The sequence below is a fragment of the Sapajus apella genome, unplaced genomic scaffold (genome assembly GCF_009761245.1).
Source record: "Sapajus apella isolate SASKATOON/1434 unplaced genomic scaffold, GSC_monkey_1.0 scaffold62, whole genome shotgun sequence".
In the NCBI taxonomy this organism is placed as follows: domain Eukaryota; kingdom Metazoa; phylum Chordata; class Mammalia; order Primates; family Cebidae; genus Sapajus; species Sapajus apella.
This window is the reverse complement of record NW_022437002.1, coordinates 5,160,921-5,177,363: the sequence shown is the minus strand read 5'-3', so window position 1 is coordinate 5,177,363 and position 16,443 is coordinate 5,160,921. Positions and strand designations below refer to the sequence as shown.

The 16,443-nt window shown below is 52.7% G+C and overlaps 1 protein-coding gene across 2 annotated transcripts in view; it reads left to right on the top strand.

The window, feature by feature from the left end:
• The window catches only part of TRIM62 (tripartite motif containing 62), a 35,491-nt gene extending 21,014 nt beyond the window's left edge, over positions 1–14,477 (top strand). For both annotated transcript variants that reach the window (XM_032246821.1, XM_032246822.1), the window contains exons 3-5: positions 1,802–2,058; positions 3,018–3,133; positions 12,112–14,477. In XM_032246821.1, the coding sequence (XP_032102712.1) occupies positions 1,802–2,058; positions 3,018–3,133; positions 12,112–12,662 (924 nt within the window). In that variant the 3' untranslated portion in view covers positions 12,663–14,477. The remainder of the gene's footprint in view (positions 1–1,801; positions 2,059–3,017; positions 3,134–12,111) is intronic.
• Positions 14,478–16,443: the final 1,966 nt, after the last annotated feature.

The window sequence follows — 16,443 nt, the reverse complement described above, 5'->3', positions numbered from 1 at the left end:
GTGGAGGAAAGCTCCAGGTGGTGCAGGGATAATGGACCCCATCTTCCCCATCAGCAACATGCCACTGCAGAAACCTCAGCCCTCCCCGGATGAGGGGACTCAGGAAGGCCACAGCAGCCTGGCCGTGCATCCCCAGCCTCTCCTCCGCCCCCTCTTTGTCTGCCTGGTGTTCTGGGCGGGCATGCGCAGCGAGCCTGGCTGGCCATCAGCAGTTCTTCCTGCAGGCCAGCAGCCGCGTCGGGGAGGGAACAGGCCCTAATTGAGCTTTTGTGGAGTCTCCAACAGAGCCCTGGGCACTGAACACAGTGGGGTTTCCTGACTCCATGAACTCCCAGCCAGAATTCCATAAAGTAAAATTACAGAGGCAGGCCCCACATGCTGCCACAGCCCGGCCGCATTCCCGTAGCCCGTGTCATCCTGATGCTAAGCCTTTACTCACGCGGCTCCCTCTGCCTGCTGCCCCCACCCCCAGCTGACATCCTGCCCATCCCTCAGGCCCCAGCTCAGAAGCCAACTCTCACTGAAGACTTCCAGGACACGCTTATTAGAAATGCACTCTTCAATAACAGTGCAACCAGGCTCTTTCTCTGCAAGTTGGGCTGTGTCACAACAATAGCCCCTCATTTCATCTTCACCACAATGCGGTTTTTGTTACCCCTTTCACAGATACGAAAACTAAGTTCATAGATCTTAGGCAACTGACATTGTCATAGCTAGAGACCAAAAGCTAGAATCCTTACGCAGGCTGTTGGGCACCAAACCTGTGCCCTTCATACTCCACCGTTCCTGAGCTTCACGGTGCCCATGGAAGCAGAGAGAACCAGGGAAGTTCATGCTTACCTCCCTGATTCTGTCCATAAACACCAGTTCCTGTTCCTTAGCCAGAGGGTCCTAGAGGTAACAGGACAGAGTGAGTGACCACCAAGGTTTTCCCAGCATATTGCAATTTACAAGGCTCTTTGATGTCTGTGATCTCCTTTTCATCTTTCCTTGAGCCCCATGAATGAGCTCCATGAATGATTTCTTTAAAGGGCCCATGTCTGTAATCCCAGCACTTTGGGAGGCCAAGGCAGGCAGATCACCTAAGTCAGGAATTCAAGATCAGCCTGGCCAACATGGTGAAACCCCATCTCTACTGAAAATACAAAAATTATCCCCAGGCGTGGTGGCGCATGCCTGTAATCCCAGCTACTAGGGAGGCTGAGTCAGGAGAATCACTTGAACCCAGGAGGCAGAGGTTACAGTAAGCTGAGATCATGCCATTGCACTCCAGCCTCGGTGACAAGAGCAAAACTCCATCTCAAAAAATAATAATAATAATAATAATAAAAGAAAAACAATTAAAGGCTTCACTATGTCCCTGAGAGAACTCAACATATTCACCCTGCCCCCTAGCCCTCACTCCAGCTCCCTCATCCCTCCTACCCCCAAGCCAGAAACCTGGGCGTGATCCCCAGCTCCTTTCTCTCCTGCACCCCTCCAGCCAATACAGCAGCGTCAAAGAGGCTGCCCTCTAGATGTTTTTCAAACCGTGTTCCTCACCATTATTGCTGCTCCTCTAGTTCAAGCCTCGTTGTCTCACCATATTCTGTGTGGCCCATTTCATTAGCTATTTAATGGGCCACATGGCACATGCCTGTTCTTGCCGACCACCATGCCTTTGTGTGTACCATTCCCCCCACCACGCGTGCCTTTCCCACCCTTTCCTCTCTACATGTCAAGGCTCTCGGTTTCCTCCTCCCACCCAGAGGTCACCCGATCTGTTCCCCTGGCCATAATTCCTGACAACTGTCCCCCACAGTCTTCCACCAAGAGCCTGCGGACCACTATTGGCGAAGCCTTTGAGCGGCTGCACCGGCTGCTTCGAGAGCGGCAGAAGGCCATGCTGGAGGAGCTGGAGGCGGACACGGCCCGCACGCTGACCGACATCGAGCAGAAAGTCCAGCGCTACAGCCAGCAGCTGCGCAAGGTGCAGGAAGGAGCCCAGATCCTGCAGGAGCGGCTGGCCGAAACCGACCGGCACACCTTCCTGGCTGGGGTGGCCTCATTGTCCGAGCGGTAAGTGCCACCTGCCAGGGGCCCTCCCCAGCTGGATGTCCCTTCCCCGACCCATGCTGGGCAGTGGGAGTGGAGGCAGATGGCATCCTTAGCAGAGAATTCCTTCACTCAAATCTTCGTCAAACATTTATGGGGCATCTGCTATGGGTGGGAACATGAAGCCAATGAGGCTTGAACTAGAGGAGCAGCAGCGTGTTTGAAAAACATCTAGACCTTTGACCCTGCTCCAATGGCTATAGGGGTGCAGGAGAGAAAGGAGCTGGGGATAAAGACTTTGCGTATTTATATCACTATATTTGCAATACATTCTGTGTATATTATAGATACTAGATAACATTCAGTAGTGTTTACAATCATATATTCTAAATATATATTATTTTATTTATGATAATGTTGGCATTACATGTTATTATATAAAGGCTTTATATTACTGTAACTCTCTCAGTCCCTTTGAAAGTAGTTACCACCGTCACCATCATTTCCTGCATGTAGAAACTGAGGCTCAGGAAAGCTACATCCATTGGCCAAGGTCCCCCCATGTGGTAAGTGGTGGAGCCAGGATTCAAGCCTGGATCTCTGTGACCCCAAAGCCCCCCTTAGTAGGCACAACACTTAGTCATTGGTTTGCTGGTGATCAAGGCTGATCGCTAACATCATGACTTTGGCGTTGGTCAGGAGCCAGGCACTGTGCTGAGCATCTGTATGTGTTACGCCATGTCATTCTTACAAAAGGCCTAAAAGGCTGATGCTAGCGTATCACCCATTTTAAAGATGAGAAGACCAAGGGAATGGTTAGAGAGGCCAGAAGCAGCACAAGCAGGCACTTGAATCTGAGTCCTACAGACTTCTGGTTCATGACCACGTCCTATGTGAGCTGCCGTGAAGGTGGCTGCGGGGCCCCTGGCATTGGGGCAGGAATCCAGTCCCTGGTGCAGCCCCCTCTCCTGCCCTCCTTCCAGGCTCAAGGGAAAAATCCATGAGACCAACCTCACATATGAAGATTTCCCGACTTCCAAGTACACAGGCCCCCTGCAGTTCACCATCTGGAAGTCCCTGTTCCAGGACATCCACCCAGGTAAGGCGTGGGTTATCATGGGCCAGAGCTAAGTGGGGCACAGCCCAGCCCAGCCAGCCCGGTGTCCTAAACACAGCATGGGGCAGTGGGGAGGAAGGAGCAGAGGGCCTTGCTGAGCACCTCATGTGTTCCAGGGCCCGTCCTGGGCACCTGCACAATCACTCAGCTCGGTGAACCCTCACAAAACCCCATGAGGTGGCCGGGCACAGTGGCTCACACCTGTAATCCCAGCACTTTGGGAGGCCGAGGTGGGTGGATCACAAGGTTAGGAGTTTGAGACCAGCCTGGCCAACATGGTGAAACCCCATCTCTACTAAAAATATAAAAATCAGCCGGGCATTCTGGTGGGCACCTGTAATCCCAGCTACTTGGGAGGCTGGGGCAGGAGAATTGCTTAAGCCCGGGAGGCAGAGGTTGCAATGAGCCAAGATCTGGCCACTGCACTCCAGCCTGGGTAACAGAGCAAGACTCCATCTTGGAAAAAAAAGAAAGAAAAAATCCATGAGATATGTTTCATTAGCAAACCCATTCTCCAGATGAAATGACTGAGGCCTGGGCACTTCATAGACTCCTTCTATACAATGGGTATATAACAGTTCACACTAGGAACTGTTCTAGGTGCTGGAGAAACCACAGTAAGCAAAACAGGCAAAAATCCCTGCCCTCGTGCATCTTACATCCTAGGGTGTGAGAGAGAAAGTAGACAAAAGTAAATCAGAAAAATACGGAGCATATTAAGTACTGACAAATAATAAGGATAGGGGTTTGCGGAGGGTGAAACAGGATGGAGATTTTAGACAGGGTGTCCAGGAAGCAGCCCACGCTGAGAAGGAGGCATTAGAGTCAAGGGCTGAAGGAGAGTGAGCCACGTAGGTGTCTGGAGGAAGAGTGTTCTTGGCATGGGAACAGCAAGTGCAAAGGCCCTGAGGCAGGAGCACATCTCACTCTCACCAGTCTCCTTGCTGTTTCCGAGGCAGGAAGAGCAAGGAGGCTAATGTGGCTGGAGGGAGATGAGTGAGAAGGAGAGTGAAGGTGAAGAGGTAGAGAAGGTAGCAGTGGCCAGATCACGACGGTCTGTAGGCCATTGTGAGAACTTTGGATTTTGTGCTGAGTGAGATGAGAGCCAATGGAGGGCTTGCAGCAGTGAAATGACGTGAGCTGGCTTAAGGTTTTTTGTTTTTTGGTTTTTTTGAGACAGAGTCTTGCTCTTGTCACCCAGGCTGGAGTGCAATGGCACGATCCTGGCTCACTGCAACCTCCACCTCCTGGTTCAAGCGATTCTCCTGCCTCAGCCTCCTGAGTAGCTGGGATTACAGGCACGCACCACCATGCCCAGCTGATTTTGGTATTTCTAGTAGAGATGGGGCTTCTCCATGTTGGCCAGGTTGGTCTCGAACTCCTGACCTCAGGTGATTTGCCTGCCTCAGCCTCCCAAAGTGCTGGGTTTACAGGCAAGAGCCACTGCGCCCGGCCTGGTTTAGGTTTTTTAAGGATCCCTCTGGCTAGTGGGTTGAGAACAGACTGAAGAGGGTGAAGGATGGGGAATGGGAAACACGTTAGAAGATCACTGCATAACCCAGGCAAGAGGTGAGGGGGGTATGGAGCAGGATGGTGGTAGTGAACGGGGTGGGAAGGGGTCAGATTTAGGACATATTTTGTAGGGACAGCCAACAGGATTTGCTAGCAGATTAGCAAATCCAGACATGAAAGAAAGAAGACAAGGGAGATAGCAATGATTTCGGCCCAAGTGACTACAAGGATGAAGTTGTAAGTCTGTAAGGTCTGTGATGCCGACTAGATCTCTCAGCACTGATGTTGAAAAGGAACTAGGGGTGACAAGCCTGCAATACAAGGGGAAGGTCAGCACCAGCATCATTAGCATATGGACAGCATTTAATGAGCCTGGACAAGATCACCTAGGAAGTGGGGGTAGACAGGAAAGCAGAGGGTTGCTGTAACATCAGGAGCCCCGGGACACTCCTAGAAGTCAGGGACAGGAGGGGGACCCAGCCAAGGATACCAAGAAGAAGCAGTTGGCAGGATAGGAGGACAACCTGAGTATGTCCTGGAAGCCTAGAGGAAGCGTTTCCACGAGAGAGTGGCTTACAGTGACAAAGGCTGCTGAGCCAAGTGTGGGAGAACCCAGAACGGACTATTCTCCAGGTTTAGCAACAGGAAAGTCACTGCTGGCCTTGACGAGAGCTGTTTGGGTGGAGCAATAGAGGCCAAAGCCTAGTTGGAGCTGGTCCGAGAGAGGTGGAGACAATGCTTTAAAGGAATTTTACTCAGGCAAGGGAGAGAGAATGTGGCAGTGCTGTTTTTGGTGATGGAAGAAATACAGCATATCTGTGAAATGATTGGAAAGATCCAGTAGAGGGGACAGAATTACGGATGCAGGAGAGGGAGTTGTGGGAGTGACAGCCTCACTGCCTCCCAGCCTTGACTGTGGTCTGCTGCACGCTGGGAGCCTAGACAGTTCATCTCCAGGAACCCAGAGAAAGTAGAGTAAGTGGGCACCAAAGCCAGTGGGGCACTGGTGGGCGCTTGAGGGATTCTCTTCTGGCTTCATCTTTCTCAGTGAAGTAGGAAGCCAGATCATCAGCTGAGATGGGAGCAGGGGATGGGAGGTTTGCAGAGAGACAAGGTCTGAAACAGGTTTCTAGTGGACTTATCAGGTGTTGAGACTGGGAAATCAGTGCCTTCCCAAAATCACAGATCCCTCAAGGGCAGATTCAAACCAACTGGCAGCAGAGAACCCTGTGTGTTCCTGAGCCAGGCACAATGTCCTTTAGAGAAGAGACCTGGATAGAGAAGGGAACTTTCCCTAAGAAGTGGCCACTAGACCGGGCACGGTGGCTCACACCTGTAATTCCAGCACTTTGGGAGGCCAAGGCAGGTGGATGATGACATCAGGAGATCAAGACCATCCTAGTGAACAGGGTAAAACCCTGTCTCTACTAAAAATACAAAAAAATTAGCCAGGCGTGGTGGCATGCACCTGTAGTCCCAGCTTCTCAGGAGGTTGAGGCAGGAGAATCACTTGAACCTGGGAGGCAGAGGTTGCAGTGAGCCAAGATCGAACCACTGCACTACAGCCTGGGTGACAGAGCAAGACTCTGTCTTAAACAGACAACAATGAAAAAAGAAGTGGGCACTGTTATTATCCTCATTTTTTCAGATGAAGAAACGGAGGCACTGAGCTGTTAGGAATTTGTCCATGGTCACAACCTGGAAATGGTACAGCCAGGACTTAAAGCCCAATGTCGGGCCCCAGAGCCTGTGCCCTTCCTTACCTACTAAGCTCACTGGACATTCTCCAACCTCACACACACCAGGAAGGAGGCTGGGGAGACCGTGGCTCAGGGAGGCTCACTGACTCCCTCAGTCACACAGGGGTCAGAGTTCCTTCCATCTGGCTGGATTCATTCTACTGTTCCACAAACATCAAAAGTCCCTCAAGGCACATTCAAGAGTCAGGGGAGGCCAGGCACAGTGGCTCACGCCTATAATCCCAGCACTTTGGGAGGCTGAGGCAGGTCAATCACTTGAGGTCAGGAGTTTGAGCCAGCCTGGCCAACATGGTGAAATCCTGTTTCTACTAAAAATACAAAAATTAGCTGGGCATGGTGGCGTGCACCTGTAGTCCCAGTTACTCAGGAGGCTGAGGTGGGAGAATTGCTTGAACCCAGGAGGTGGAGGCTGCAGTGAGCCAAAATCACACCACTGCACTCCAGCCTAGGCAACAGAGAGAGACCCCATCTCAAAAAAAAAAAAAAAAAATTACATATTTTAAAAAGATCTAAAGATGGTACCATGTAGCTGAGCAAGGTACGGAAGAGAGAATGAGAAGCTGGCAGGGCTCAGATCCTATAGTGCCTTGAATGCCAGGCTGAAGTGCCTGGACTGCCTCTCCAAGCTGTGACAGACGTGGAGCAGGTGGCAGCTGAGGCTAGAAGGCTCCCCAGGCTCCCTGCTCCAGTGCTCTCCTGGGTCAGTGACTGGGGAGGGAATCAAAGCCCTGAATGCACTTTTGCCTCCTGGAACTTATTCCCAGCCTCCCAAAGTGCTGGGATTACAGGTGTGAGCCACTACACCCAGCCCATCTTTAGATCTTAAATGAGCCATATTCTCCCTCATCTACATGTTTGCACATGCCGTTCCCTTTGGCTGGAGCCCTCTACACAATCCTTAGTCTTTGATGACCAACTCTTGCTCTCCTTGGCATCTTAATTTAGAAACACTTCCTCCGAGAAGCCTTCCTGGATTTCTCAAGGCAGCCTGGGCTTACCTGGTCTCAATGTTTTGTCATTGTCTGTGTGGCTGTCTCACTCTAAGTAGACTGTGAACTCTGAGGGTCAGGGGCTAGGTCTGATTCACTCCCAGCAGCCAGCACAGCAAATTCCAATGAATGGGTCCTAGTCCCAGTTCTGTTTCTAGAATAGTGCCTCGCATAAAGTAGGTGCTTAGTAAATATTTGTTGACTGAAGAAACTTGCCGCACAGACTTGGACAAGTCACTGCCTCCTCGGAGCTTCGGTTTCCTCCTCTGTAAAATAGGGATGCTTGCATTCCCTTCTCAACTCCCTCACAAGTCAGCAAAGGGATGTGGAACTGGCCATCACCCCAGTGCAGGGCTTCTCAGCCTCAGCCCAACTGACACTGGAGACTGGACCATTCCTTGTTGCAGGGCCCCGCCCTGAGCTCTGCAGGATGTTAAGCAGCGTCCCTGGCCTCTATCCACTAGATGCCAGTAGCCACTCCACTCAGTTCTAACAACCAAAAATGTCTCCGGACTTTGCCAAATGTCTCTGAGAAGCAAAACTGGCCCAGCTGAGAACCACTGGCCCAGAGAAAGCTGCCTGCCGGAGAGGGGCTGAGGGAAGGGCAGCCTATGCTCCAACATCCTGCCCAGAGCAGAGGCCCCTGGGGAGTTCAGAGAGCAGCAGCCTAGTTGGCTGGGCCCCTTCCTTTGTCTGTGGGGCCTGTGAAGTCACTCTGGCTCCTCTGCCAGCACCAAAGCCCTTTATGTCCAGATGGGAGGGGTGCCCCCAGGGACCTAGCCCACGGATTCTAGCAGTTTCCTGCCTGCTCCTCCCCTCCAGCAGAGGCTTCCTATTGGGTCACCTGAGAACCCCATCCAGCACCTGTCACTCCCCTGCTCTGGTACTTCCACTGTCCCCGCCTCCCACCCCTGTCCCACCCCCAGCCTAACATTAGGAAGCCCTCCTCCAACTGTCACCTTCCTACCCACCTGGTCTAAATCTCCCAGCTCCCAGGCACAAACTGCCTCCCCAGCCAGGCCAGCCAAGCCCATTGTCCCAAGGACACCAGACACTGCCCGCCTTGCTCCTTCCTCCTCCCCATCCTGGGCTGCTCTCTGCCCTCCTCATGCTTATCTGAATCTAGTCATTTTGAGTCCTAGCACATACCCTGCCTAGCTGTGTGACCCAGGGCAATGCACTCCTCTTTGAGCCCCAGTTTCCACATCTGAAAAACAAGGATAGTTGCATTTCTCTCCCAGGGCAGATATGCAGATTAAGTTATTTGTTCGTAACACTTAGTAAGTACTTGATTCCTGTCTGTTTATTGTTATTATGATCATGAATCCACATGGTTCCCCAGTCTTGCTGAACGGGCTTTCTAGGACCACATACTGGAAAGAACATGGTGTGAAAAGACCTCAGCCAAGTTCTAACTCTGCTTCCTCCCCAGGTGGCAGCTTGAGCAAGTCACTTACCTGAGTCATCCCCTGGGAGCCTCAGTCTCCTCTTCTGAAAAATGGCTAGAACACCACGAGAGTCCCAGGGGCATATTTGTGCCCCTGGGACTGTCCATGGTGTTCCCATAAGCTTGTGAGTGTGAGAATGTTTTTGCAAATACCTGCCCTGTACATCTGAGGGACTGAGGAACCTGGTTTTTTAAAGGCCCTGCCAGAGGAAAACGCTGACAGCCTTTCATGTTCTGTCAGGCCTCTGCATGCTCCAAGCCTCTGTTCTTGAGAACAAAGAAACACAAGCCACTCACTGCCAAGCAGCTGTGCTGGGCTGTGCCCCAGGAGGGCTTTCTCCACTGCCTGGGCAGAATGTGATTGCTCGGTGGTGGCCGGGAAACATCTCCTGGGACCTCCACGGCCCATGATCCTTCCTGAATGCCTTTGACCTCAAGGTCTCAGAGAGGCGTAAATGAATGGAGAACACACCTGGAGACCAGACGGGCTGCCTCAGTGTCTGGCTTTTTGTTTTTATAAATCTTGGGGTCCCAGGACTTAGAAATGACCTCTGACCTGTAGAATAGTGAGCCCCCAGGGACTGCGCTTGTTTCGCTGGGCCTGTCACCTCCTGGGGATAAGGGACAGATGGAGGGACTGACTTCTTAGAGGGGGAAGGGGCGTTGCCATGCCTCTTCCAGGACCCTCTCTGGTCGGAAGGTTGTTACTTCTGTTAGACCTAGCCTCAAGGAGGGAGCCCCAGGAGCAAAGACCCTGTGTCAATGATGCGTGCAAGGCGTTGGAGGTGGCCCCAGCCGGGGTGCCAGGCCCTGCCCTAGTCTTACCCCTTAGGGTATAAAAGCCTCCTAAGAGTCAGGCCACACCCTCTGCCTAAGAGAGTGGCAGGCCCTCGCCCAGGCCGGCCCCCAGTGAGTGACAGGCCCAGTGAGTGACAGGCCCAGTGAGCGGCAGACCCTGGCCCAGGCAGGCCCGGTGAGCGGTAGGCCCAGTGAGCGGCAGGCCCAGTGAGCGGCAGACCCTGGCCCAGGCAGGCCCAGTGAGTGGCAGGCCCAGTGAGCGGCAGGCCCAGTGAGCGACAGGCCCAGTGAGTGGCAGGCCCAGTACTCATCCTGTCCCCTGGACTTCAAGCCATGCAGGGCCACTCGCCAGAGCTGGCACTCAGGGTGTCAGGATTTCCTCCAATCTGCAGGCTCATCTTTGTCTACTGGTCTCAGACCCACTGAGAGCCCCCTTGTCTCCCTCCTACGGTGCCCTCCCACTCATCAGTGGCACTGCAGGTGGCCCACATTGCCCTACGTAAGCTATAAGTCTGAGGCCGAGACCTCATGCCTGCTGAGGGCACCCCTACCCACACCCGTCCTTCTGCCCTGAGCCTTGGTTGCTGCCTGTTGCTGGTCTCGAATCACCCAGGTACCCAGGGAACCAGAGTGCCTAGGTCCCCCAGCACTCTGAACTGCTGCTGTTCACACCTGGGCACTGTGCCCCATCGGTCTTCCGCCCCTCCACTGTCACACCTGAGTGTGATCCACATCCCACTGTCGTAGGGGTGGGCCACCTACGTCTGATTAGGTTCCTTTTCTCACCCTAACTCTTCCCCTACCACACGCTCCTCCTACTGTTCCCTCCCCCCTAACCTCCCAACCCCACTGTGGGAATTCCCCACATTCCACGGAGCAGGGGCCCCCTGGTTCTGACAAGCTGCCTGTGCCCTGTCAGACCACAGGGTAAAACGTCTAGCCACCAACTCAATGTCAGTCCTCTCTTGGCTCCTTCTCTTCTATGTCCCTGGACGGAGGATTGTGTTTCCATTGACCCCTCTACTCACCGGGCTAATTACTTCCATACAGCCCTCTAAGTCCAAAGGACAGAAATGAAGAGGGTAACATGCAAAACTAAACTGACTCCTGACAAGGATCATGGAAGGAGCTTGACACAGTTCAGCGGTCCAGGGTATATGAACAGAGGCACAGTTCAGGGACTGGCTGGGGCTCCCTTTTGGAGACAGCCCCCATCATTGAGGCATCTTATTTCTGTGCATAAACCCAGCCAACAGAGGCAACTGAAGTAGGGGGAATGCTCCAGCCGAGCATAACCATGTCCCCACTTCGCCAGTAAAGAGCTAGAGAGCTGGATGTCCAAGTCCTTCACCCCAAGGAACGGAGGCAAAATTCCTTCTTCCCACGTTTCCTCACCTCTGTCTTGCTCTGGCCTGGAAGTGTCATTCAGGCTAAGGAAAGCCAATCCCAGGTTCCTCCTTCTCCTCTGGCTGGTTATCAGCTCCCTCAGGGAGGAGAGAGTAAACAGGCCTTAACAAGAGTTCATGAGATTTTTAGAGTCAGACCTGCTAAGCTGGTGTGGCCAGCCCAGAGCCAGGCAATGCAGCCCATGCCACCTGCCCAACACAAACAGGGTCAATTTAATTTGGTGAGTCTTTCCGGAAACATGTCACATGCCAGGCTTTAGGCTGGGCTCTGGACACACAAGGGAGAACCCAGTTAGACAGTACACAGTCCTTGCCCTCTTGGTACAAATGGAAATAGGGCAAAATGTGATCACAGAAGATAATATACCACGCCAGTAGCAGGGCACAAATAAAGCTAAGGAATTTCAGGCCAGGTGCAGTGGCTCACACCTATAATCCCAGCACTGTGAGAGGCTGAGGCAGCAGGCTCACTTGAGGCCAGAAGTTCGAGACCAGACTGGCCAACATAGTGAAACCTCATCTCTACAAAAACTTTAAAAATTAGCTGCACATAGTGATGCATGCCTGTAGTCTCAGCTACTCAAGAGGCTGAGGCAGCAGGATCACTTGAGCCTAGGAATTGGAGACTGCAGTGAGCTATGATGACACTACTGCACTCCAGCCTGGGACAGAGTGAGACCCTGTCTCTATTTAAAAAAAAAAAAGAAGAAGAAGAAGAAGGCATAGGGGCTCACACCTGTAATCCCAGCAGTTTGGGAGGCCAAGGTAGGTGGAACACCTGAGGTCAAGAGTTCAAGACCAGCCTGGCCAACATGGTGAAACCCTGTCTCTACTATAAGTACAAAAAATTAGCTAGGCATGATAGCAGGCACCTGTAATCCCAGCTACTCGAGAGGCTGAGGCATGAGAATCGCTTGAACCTGGGAGGTGGAGGTTGCAGTGAGCCGAGATTGGGTACCAGCCAGAACTCTGCCCTCAGGAAGGAGCTGCATGGCAGGTCCACGCCCTTCTCCCCACTCATCTTCTCTCCCTCCTCCACCCCACACAGTGCCAGCTGCTCTGACCCTGGACCCAGGCACGGCCCACCAGCGCCTGATCCTGTCGGATGACTGCACCATTGTGGCTTACGGCAACCTGCACCCACAGCCGCTGCAGGACTCCCCAAAGCGCTTCGATGTGGAGGTGTCGGTGCTGGGTTCCGAAGCCTTCAGTAGTGGCGTCCACTACTGGGAGGTGGTGGTGGCGGAGAAGACCCAGTGGGTGATCGGGCTGGCGCACGAAGCCGCGAGCCGCAAGGGCAGCATCCAGATCCAGCCCAGCCGCGGCTTCTACTGCATCGTGATGCACGACGGCAACCAGTACAGCGCGTGCACCGAGCCCTGGACGCGGCTCAACGTCCGGGACAAGCTTGACAAGGTAGGCGTCTTCCTGGACTACGACCAAGGCTTGCTCATCTTCTACAATGCTGACGACATGTCCTGGCTCTACACTTTCCGCGAGAAGTTTCCTGGCAAGCTCTGCTCCTACTTCAGCCCTGGCCAGAGCCACGCCAACGGCAAGAACGTTCAGCCGCTGCGGATCAACACCGTCCGCATCTAGTCCAGGCGGAAGGAGACCACAGCCTCCTGGGGCCACTGCCACCTGCAAGAGCCCTGCCCAGGAGACAGAAGACCTGGACTCCGGGCCCACCGTGGCCACTGGAGACCTCAGGCCAGTTGTTTACCCGTCAGCCTCCACTTCTCTGTCTGTAAAATGGAGGCTGCTTTCCCTACTTCCTAAACCCTTTTCCAACATCGGTGTTCTGTAGCTCTGACTTTGATGGGGATACAGCTTTGATCCAAGGATGTGACATGGCTTCTCCTCAGGGCAACCCCTGCCCAACCCTCATCCCTACCCTCTCAGGGGCAGGGGACTACCTTCCAGTGTCTCCCTCCTGCCCAGCCCTGGCCTCAGGAAGTGTCAGAGTACGGCCAGTACTCTGCTGGCCGCCCTAAAGACACACAGCACCCTCTTATGCCCCATGGCCTAAGACTTGCCCCTGACCAAGCCAGTAATGGGTCATTTACCCTTGACGCCAGTCCACAGTGGACACAGGTGGTACCTGGTCCTAGGGTTATCTGAGAACCAGCCTCTCGTGCCACCCCCACCAGGAACTATATGGTTCCTACTTTTCCCACTGATCTGCTGGCCAGTGATGATGCTGTGGCCTGTGGAAGGCACCTGGTAGTTGAGACCACACACTACAGTCATGTGCCATGACCTTCCTGCCCACAGGCCTAAGGACAGGGTGAGGTCCCAAAGCTGATGCAGAGCCCATTAGCCTAAAAGCAACTGTAGTTCAAGCCTCACTGGACGATCGAGGTCCCCAGCAGCTCTGAACAACAGTCCAGCCAACCCTCTTCAGCCAGGCTTCTGTGACTTGCTAGGGTGCAGGAGGCTTCCGGGAGCAGTTGTTGTAATTAGGACCCGAGCACTGGGAGGAGCTGTTGGCTGGGACCCCTCGTCAGATTTGGCATCTATCTCAGTTAGGGTTCTGCTGCAGAAAACAAGAGCCACTGTAGCTGGTTTAATTAGACGAGGATTTATTACCTGGCCCCTGGTGGCTTGCAAAAATTGTAGGAAGAGCTGGAGAAGCAGACTCTGCTGAATTTCCAGGAACGACTCCCAGTGCCAGATTCATCATGTCTACTGTGACCAGGAAAGCTGCCCCCAGCTGCAGGAAGTCACTGCACCAGAAAGCTGCTGACTGCAGGACTAGTGTCTCTCTGCCGGGGTCTGTGCCAGCCAATGGATGTCCTGAGGCCTGCCTCTCTCCCACTTCACTCAGTTCCCAAATCTAAATTTTTACAAGAGATTCTGTTTGGGGGAACTGAAGTCAGGTCCAGAACCTTGGCTGCAAGGGAGTCTGGGAAATTCATTTTCCTCTTTCCAACTTCAGGCATACAAAAAAGGCACACACACTAGAAGGAAGTTAGCGGGGGTTGAGCAAGCCCCACCTGCATTTTTTTGCCACAGCATCCAATCGTGAAGAACTCGGGAGAGGGTGGAGTCTGCATCTAGGCTTGTCCTTCCCCTGGGCTCTATCCCTGCTGAGAGGCAGGAACCAGAGGAGTGGGCTGCAAGACTGAGCCGCAATGCTTCCCTGGCCTTGACTTTTCTTTCTAGTCCTGGGGCCTAGATTCTGCACTTGGGGGTCTCTGAACACACCATCCCAAGGTAGCAAGAAGAGCTGAACATAGGGGGCTCTTACAATGGCTGCCCCCTTGGGGCCTCCCTTGGGCAAGAGGAGTTGTCAGCGCCCTACCCCACCCCTTCAACTACCAGAATCTGGGCCACCCCAGCAGTATTTTTATTTAAAATGTTACACATTTTATGAGTTATGATGAATTTGTATTAAAGTTACAGATGTCAGTAGCCAGTTCCTTTCATTTTGAGGAACACACAGGCCCACCCAGCTCCGTCCCAGACAGTGCACACGCATGAACATAGCTATTCCACAAAGCAGCCTGGCTGGGTAAATGGTACCATGTTCATTTTGCAGAGGAGGAAAAATGAGGTTCAGAGAGACGCCGTGATTTGCCTGGAGTCCCATATCCCACACTGACAAGTGCCACACCACAAACCTGTCGAAAAACTTACCAGCCAAGGAAGGCTGTTAGTCCCTACCTGGAGGAGAGGTGGTGGCAGTCTTGGGAGCAGGCAGGGAGAAGCCCATGGGGCAGTGGCAGAAGCCCGGTCTCGGGAACCACACAGACCTGGACTCAAATCCAGGCTCCATCACTGTGTGACTTTAGAAAAATAACGACCCTCTCTGGGCCTCAGTTTTCCCACATGGAAGACGAGGATAATATCACCCATTTCACGTTATTTATCGGTAAGCTGTAAAGTGCAGTGCGCTTGAGGCCCTACCTATCCCCCCAGCTACCTTTCAGAGTCAGTGCCTGGAGCTGTGTGGGTTTCCTGAACCTCTAGGCTGGCTCTGACCTAAGAAGTCCGTCTTCCTCCTTGTAGCCTGTGACAGGTATGGGACCACCTAGGCCAGGACAGTCCTGAGGTCCATCCCACCTCTGAATGACAGGGAAGCATACTGGCTGGGAGTTAGGACAGGCTCTGCATGTAGACACACGGGCTGTGCACACTTAAGTGGAAAAGACTGTCGACTAAAGGAAAAATACCAAGCTTTTAAATAATTAAAGTTCATTTTACTTAGAAGTCTTACTGAGTACTATAGACAGGCCTAGAGCCCAGCAGTGTCCCTTTAGAGAGGTTCTATCAGTTGGCCCCAGGACAGTATTTTAGCCCACTGCTTATATACAGGTGGTGGGGGTTTAGTACATGCAAAATCACATCAGACTTGCTCAGAAGTAACATTAAAGTGGAATCATGTCAACGTTTCCATGTAAGAGTGCGCTGGGGTTATAGATTACAGAGGCATAATCACAAACGAGATGCTGTCTTCTGTACAGGAAAAGGCAATGACTAGGTTCATTATTCTTTTTTTATTTCTTGTTTTGTTTCATTTTTGAGACGGAGTTTTGCTCTTGTTGCCCAGGCTGGAGTGCGATGGCACAATCTCAGCTCACTGCAACCTCTACCTCCCGGTTTCAAGCGATTCTCCTGCCTCAGCTTCCCAAGTAGCTGGGATTACAGGCATCCGGCACCATGCCCAGCTAATTTTTTTTAATTTTTATTTTTGTAGAGACAGGATTTCACCATGTTGGCCAGGCTGGTCTTGAACTCTTTTTTTTGAGATGGGGTTTCACCATGACCAGGATGGTCTCAATCTCCCGACTTCATGATTCACCCGCCTCGGCTTCCCAAAGTGCTGGGATTACAGGCATGAGCCACCGTGCCTGGCCTGGTTCATTTATCTGTCAAGAAATATAGTAACTCAGGCAAGAGACATGGGGGGCCATGCCCACTCTCCCATCTTATCTCCAAAACATCCCTCCAGAGAGCTGCTCATGGCCACTGAGTCAGAGGCTTGTGAAATTATGCTGGTAAACAGAAATGAGAGAAGCAGCTTCTTCCATTTGCTACTTTGTCTCCCAGGCCACAGAGCACTCTCTGCAGTATGCAGTGATTACAGTCCTGGACTGGTGTTGGCTTTCTGTTTAGTCATTTTCACCCTAAGTCATCCTTGGCCTCCTCACCTGCAGAATGAGGGAGGTTAGACTGCAGGCCACAGGTGGATCTTCATCTACAGCCTGGAGCTGGGGTGAGGGGAGAGGGAACCACCCTAGTAATTGACTTGCCTGGGTTTCTAGGAAGAGGGATGAGAATGAGGATGGGGGAGGGGCTGTTGGCAGGGGTGGGTGGAGGGGTCTCTGATTGGCTGATGGAGGGCACCTGCTCACAGGGAAATGACTGGGGTGATTCT